The sequence below is a fragment of the Triticum dicoccoides genome, chromosome 5B (assembly GCF_002162155.2).
Source record: "Triticum dicoccoides isolate Atlit2015 ecotype Zavitan chromosome 5B, WEW_v2.0, whole genome shotgun sequence".
In the NCBI taxonomy this organism is placed as follows: Eukaryota; Viridiplantae; Streptophyta; class Magnoliopsida; order Poales; family Poaceae; genus Triticum; species Triticum dicoccoides.
Genome location: NC_041389.1, coordinates 259,816,073 through 259,822,165, shown reverse-complemented (window position 1 = coordinate 259,822,165; position 6,093 = coordinate 259,816,073). Strand labels below are relative to the sequence as shown.

At 47.0% G+C, this 6,093-nt stretch overlaps 1 protein-coding gene across 1 annotated transcript; it reads right to left on the bottom strand.

Annotated features, from left to right (window-relative positions):
- Positions 1–1,692: 1,692 nt before the first annotated feature.
- LOC119308302 (meiotic recombination protein DMC1 homolog B) lies at positions 1,693–5,884 on the bottom strand. Its single transcript, XM_037584409.1, has 15 exons — positions 5,800–5,884; positions 5,602–5,714; positions 4,663–4,754; positions 4,418–4,489; positions 4,232–4,270; positions 3,986–4,043; positions 3,858–3,903; positions 3,340–3,385; positions 3,190–3,251; positions 3,033–3,099; positions 2,855–2,947; positions 2,692–2,760; positions 2,504–2,582; positions 2,247–2,413; positions 1,693–2,077 (listed from the first exon to the last, which is right to left on the bottom strand). Exons 2-15 carry the CDS (start codon positions 5,699–5,701, stop codon positions 2,033–2,035), a joined length of 1,035 nt encoding a protein of 344 aa, XP_037440306.1. The 5' UTR covers positions 5,702–5,714; positions 5,800–5,884; the 3' UTR covers positions 1,693–2,032.
- Between the last annotated feature and the right edge of the window lie 209 nt (positions 5,885–6,093).

Here is a 6,093-nt window from a genome sequence, read left to right as displayed (position 1 = left end):
TCCCCTGGGAGACCGGGTCCGGGATACCGCCAAAGGCGATGACCTCCTCGCAAGAAGCTCTGCTAGGGGAAAGGCCTCCTGCCCATCCCCCAACAGTGGCTCCCCGGGCCTGTCCACGGGCGACCCGCCGGCAGCAGGGGCCGGGGAGACCCGCTCACGGTGCTCCGGAGAGGCAGCCGGAGAGACGGGCGCATCACCTGACCCGACCACCGCAACGGGGCAAAGAGAGACGGCGGCCTCCTGCACAGCCACCCCTCCTCCCGCGCGCGGCGACGTGGGGAAGAGCGCCGAGTCCTCCATGGGCGCCGTCGGCGTCAGCATCACAGGAGACCGGGCCTCCTGCCCGTCACCACTAGCCATAGCCGCAGTCGCAGTACCATCCACGGTAGCCATCAGCGAGGTAGGAGTCGTGGGAAGGGCCACCTGCCCCTCGGTATCTCCCAACTCAAAAACCATCGGCGCACAAAGAGGAGCCACGGGATCCACGGAACCCGAAAATACACCCCGCAGCCTAGGTGGAGCAGAGAACGGTCCCAAGGACCCAAGCTGCAAAGTGGATGTCGGAGCAACCCCAGAAGACCTCGCAGGAGCCATATTAGTAGACTCAGACGGACCAACCTGACCCTTGGCCCTGTCTTCATCACCCATAGCCGAATCATCCTGGTTCCCCGGGGCACCTCCTCCCTCAGTCGTGTCCATAGGGTTATCATCCTCAAACTCATCGAACAAATTAGGATCCTCATACAAAACGTCCAGCTGATACATAACACCATCGTATGTCCAATGCACCACATTCGGCAAGAATTCAATATTAGCAACACTGACAAGTAAACGCGCCACCCCGTTGACCCGAGTGAATGGCATATCCACCTGTTCAGTCTTGCCGATCAAAGACCCCAATCTCCACGTCACCAAGAAGCTATCCAAGGGATCAGATGGTGCCCCGGAGAAACGAACCCAAATCTGCCTCAACGGCATATGCCCTGCGGCTCCTTCTTTTTCCACTCATCAAACTGCAACACAAAACTAGTGACTGTAACCCTGCTCATACCGAACTTGAGGATTCGCACCTGATCCTCCTTAGACGGAAAATCAACTTTGTAAGACGTATCATTTAGCTTGAGCAAGGACCACTGAAACTTACCTGGGGCGAGTTCCCGCAGCTGCTGAATAATTTGCGCCTCGGTCAATGGTCCATGAACTACCTTCACCACCCCTGGGAAAGAAGTCTCGACCGCTGGTGCCAAAGGTGCCACTCTAGGAGACTCGAAGAACATCAACTCCGAGCAGCAGACCCCGTAAATCTGAACGGGACGGAGGGAGTAGGACTCACCCCCTGCCAAATGGAGAGCAAACCAGAAAAAAAAACAGAGTAAAATAAACCAGCCGACGTGGCATGCACATCAGCACTAAAGCAGAAAAATATATATTAAATGGGATAATTTGTGGCACAAGTTTGCTTAAAATTGGTAAAAACATGGAAAAACTGCAAAATGTTGTAATTGCTGCCACGAACATGAAACTAGAGGATAAAAAATGGAATTCACTTCAATACTTATTTAGAGCTCGATCCATGCAAGATAATGGAGTCCACTTTTACTCATACAGAGAGAGAATGGAAGATCACTTTGTGTATATAAGAAACAAAAGCATATGACTATTGAATATTGATGCAGTTTTTAAGCTAGAATCTAGAACGGACTATTTCATTCTTCAAAGAATAAGACAGGCTATTTCATTTTCATATCCTTCAGTTTGGTGTCTCCCTGAAGCAAAGAACATGTTAACCTTACATCTCCACTACATCAGGCTAAGGTCTTATGATGAGTCACGCGAGATAACTTTTGTCCTCAGCACAAATCCTTAAGGCATTACAAGCTTACAGAACACCCAACAGGAGGTATAAACAGCATAGAGGTTGCCCAATTTCTTCTCTGCAGTGGCAAGAACAGAGTAACGGTGCAGTAGCCTTTGTCGATTTTGCTAGCAGAACTATCAACAGTTTAAGACAGGAAGCGCCCTGGATGAACAATCAGTCTTTCACATCCATCAATCCACCTGTTGTAATCTGGAAAACGTGTTGGTGGTCAAGCGAAACAATTTCTCAACAACTAGAACTAAATCATAAACTTTGCTGCGCAAGTCTGAGCAAAACAATCCTATCAAGAGTTCAGCAACCAAACAAATTAATGGAATGAATAGCACAAGCAGTAAACAAGTACTCCTAGTATAGAGCAAAAGGATATAGCTTCTCCCTCGGGAAGGTTAGGGGCGTCAAAGATCTTGCAGACACGCTGCTCGCCTTTGCCTTTCCTCAGCATCAACCGGATGGTGGCTGCATGCGCCAGCACGTGGCCTCCCGCCGGCTTTTTGGGGTCAGTGATGAACATACCACCACCTGGGTCCGCAATCACTGGAACAAGGAAAGAACTTGTATGATTTGAGATCCACGAATATAAGGAGCTCTTTCTTGGAACAGACAGGATAGATTGGAAAAGCACACCTTGGTTGGTGATGTACACTGCAACATTGAACTCCTCAGCAATCTTTGTAAGGCGGGAAAGCATTTGTGCCAGTTTTTGCTGCATTTCCAGAGCACATCACTTAGAGCAAGTGTATAAAATGCAAGCATTCGACTACATCATGAGTTGCTTGATTTTTTCACATAGTTAGCTAGTTACAGTAGAATACCTGACGCTCTGCAAGTTCACCCCTACCACTGAAATCAACACGGAATAGCGCAATCACAGAATCCACGATCTATCATTTCCAAGCCAAACAAAGATCACATGAGCACAGTTGAGATCTATCAACTTGTAAGTTTAATACTACATGTCAGCAAAGTCATGCGTACCAGAAGCCTGAAAGGCTCTTCAGCCATCTTGGCAGCAAGGCCCAGGAGTAAGTTGTACTGGTGCTCATAGGTGTATGCACGAGCGTATATGATCTAAAACAGAAAGATCACGAATTAAACAAAGATCTTTATCTATTCTTCCTTAAATGGGTTAAGAGAGATGTAAAAGGAGCCATGCATTGTCAAGAACAGCATTGGCATCCATCCCAAATCTCTCAGCAATTGGCACAATGCGTTCAGGCCGGCTGATAACTCCGTTAAGGGAACAGTTTCGATAAATACAGGAATGTAAATGAATTCATTAAATAGGTATTACTAAGGAATTCAAAGGATACAACGTTCCCTCAGTGTCAATGTAGGCAACCTTCCCGTTCCCACCATGCATATGGAGTGGAAGCTGTTATACATTTGATTAAACAAGCAGAGTTATTCATGGATTCTGATGTAGTGAGGTTTCACCGAGAAATACAAGGCAGGAAATGGACCTGAGTGGAGACACAAAGAGTATGAGCCAACTGGGTCTTCCCTGACCTGCAAAACAAAGTAAATAATATGGATTTTAGCGCTAGAAAGTTGGAACTGAATTGAGAAATGTTTGAGTAACAAATGTGCTTTGGAAGTCAACATTACAACCGTGCTCATTGAATAATAATAAGAGCATGTGTGTGTTGCATCAGAGAAATAGTGAATAATAATATTGATGTAGATATGTTTGAATTTTTGGCATGTAACAGGTATCCAGTATTCAATGTTAGCATCACAGCAACCATGCTTAGGAGTTGTTATATGCACTATCATCAATACCTCTGGAAGGCTAGACAGCAGAAAAGGAGGTGAAAGAAGCTTATCAGAGTTTTACCAACTAAAAAATTACTAGGACTAAAAATTGTTACATCTACTGCCAAATATGGCACAAATCATACATAACAGAGATACAACTAATAGGCGCCCCCTGCAAAAAAAAAAAATCCAGAAGAAAATGGTAACGGGAACATTTACTGACCGGAACTCTCCAAATGCCTCTGTGATACAGAGTGTTTCAATCCCTCCTTCAAATTATGGAAATATGTGAATAGGTTAGAGCATAACATCAGAAATAATCAGAACAGAATCAAGGACGACATATGTTACCTCCAAGCAGCTCATCAAGCGCTTGGCTCCCAGTGGTAATCCGGACAACAGACTTTCGCTTCAATATACGGAAAAGTAAATCAAACAACCGGGCAGTACACAGGTGGAGTAATGAAAGCACTCAAGCAGATTCCAAAAACAAACTATTACAGTAAGTTTAGCATAGTAGCAGTGTAGCACTACTGCAAAAACAGCACTAAACTGTATGATCGTCCTTCATCAGTAGCTTAGCTCCCTAAACCTTACCTTAATAAGGAGATCACTTCCTGTCATGAAACCCTGACTCTGAAAATCAAATAGAATACAAATTTCAGAAGACTCGATCGTATAGCACAGATGTCACAGAAGTTGTAAACCAGAATCAATGCAAAGAGAATAATATGGCACAGAAGTTCTAAACCAGAATCAATGCAAAGATGATAACAATCATACCAGAAGTTTTTCAGCAGCCTCGCAGATCTTATCAACCTTTGCTTCAGACAAGCCCTTAATCCCTGTAAGGCTCTGCAAGATGAATCCATACATTGATACTGAAACAACATCAATCATGTGTTGAAACTTGAATACATAAAACAACTAATAACAGTCATGTGTCGTGCACCAGAAATCAACTTCAGTATGCAACCACAAATTTTAGGGAGAATGCATGCAGATTTAGGCTCTGAAGGGAGTTTGACCTTCTTGGTGTGCATCATCAGGCCATTGCAAGTGTAGATCCCCGCATCCTGCAGCTTCTTCACGTCTCCTGAGTTAATTCCCTGCGAGATCACTGTTTGGACGAGTGATTAGTTACAGCGTTACGGCTTAGGATTCAAATTCATGGCAATGAACAAAGTGCACGACGAACCAATTGGATCACGCAAACAAAACACAAGCGCGGATCACATCTAGGCAAATGTTTAAAGTAAACTTGCTAAACTCGCGGAAGCTACCCGTGATTATGGAACAGAACAGGTGAACATTCAGAAAAAAAAAGTGGAACAGATGAGGACGACAGGCTTAAAACCCTACGCCTCGAAGTGCACGAAAACGCGTCCGTAATTGGTCCAAGCTTCCACAGAAAACCCACGCGATTGAACTGTATCTAGTTTCGAATTCGACAGGATTCTACAGCCAGTGATCTATACGGCGGATTAAAGGCATGGCAGCTCAAAATTGGGGCTAAGTTCAGACTAATCCGTGGAGAAAAAACGGCACCACACAGCGATTAGCACAAACTAGCCGGTAAAGAGAAATCAAGTGGGGGGAATTAGAAAAGCCGCACGAAATTAGGCTACCAAAGGGCGCTAGTTAATCCCCAGATTGCACGAAATAGGGGAGAAAATCAAAACCAACGCAACACGAGCACACGACCACGCGCTGCACGCACCAAAAACCAACCAAATGTGGAGGCTAAGCGAAATCCGCACCAAATCCATCTCCAAACAGCACGAAATTGTGACCGAAACGCGCGAACTTAGAGGCAGAAGCACCCGGAACGCAACGGTGAGCAGGCCTAACCCCCACGCGCCGACACGCGCGCGACGCAGGCACACGGACAAGCAAGTAAATGCAGCACCGGAGACGGGGCGGCGGGAGGGTTTCGAGAGGAGAGGAGTTGGAGGCGGCGAACATACACTTGTCGATGGACTCGAAGCACTCCTCCTCCTCCTCGACCCGGTCGGCCTCCATGAGCTGGAGCTGCCCGCCCTCGTCGTACTGCTTGGACGGCGCCATCCCGCGTGCCCGCCTGCGTCAGAGGAAAAGGTGTCAGGAGCGAGCTCTGGGACGCACGAGCGAAGACGGCGAGTGGAAGCGGTGGAGGAGGACGAGACCTGTACGAGGCAGAGGATCGTGTGCTGCTAGAGGAGAGGAAGTGGGGCCAAGGCTGGGGGAGAGGGGAGGTTTGGGAAGCGCAGGTGCGGGTGGAATGTGGATCACCGCGGCTGCGACGAGGTGGGGGTATTTGAAGGCCTCGCGCGAGCAACTTGTTGCTGCCAGCTAAGCCTTGCACGGCCCATTCGAAATTCAAAACTTTGAACAGGACGCCGACGTGCCAATCAAGCAATCTACTAGTAACAACCGCTTTGGTTCTTAACCCGTTTGATGTACCAACTCTTTTGTAAAAG

Excerpts from the sequence above, each read along its gene's own strand:
- LOC119308302 (XM_037584409.1), bottom strand. The coding sequence starts at position 5,701 with ATGGCGCCGTCCAAGCAGTACGACGAGGGCGGGCAGCTCCAGCTCATG. Across the intron at positions 3,252-3,339 it reads CTCTTTGTGTCTCCACTCAG|CTTCCACTCCATATGCATGG; the intron begins GTCCATTTCCTG and ends AATGTATAACAG. Across the intron at positions 2,583-2,691 it reads GTGAACTTGCAGAGCGTCAG|CAAAAACTGGCACAAATGCT; the intron begins GTATTCTACTGT and ends CTGGAAATGCAG.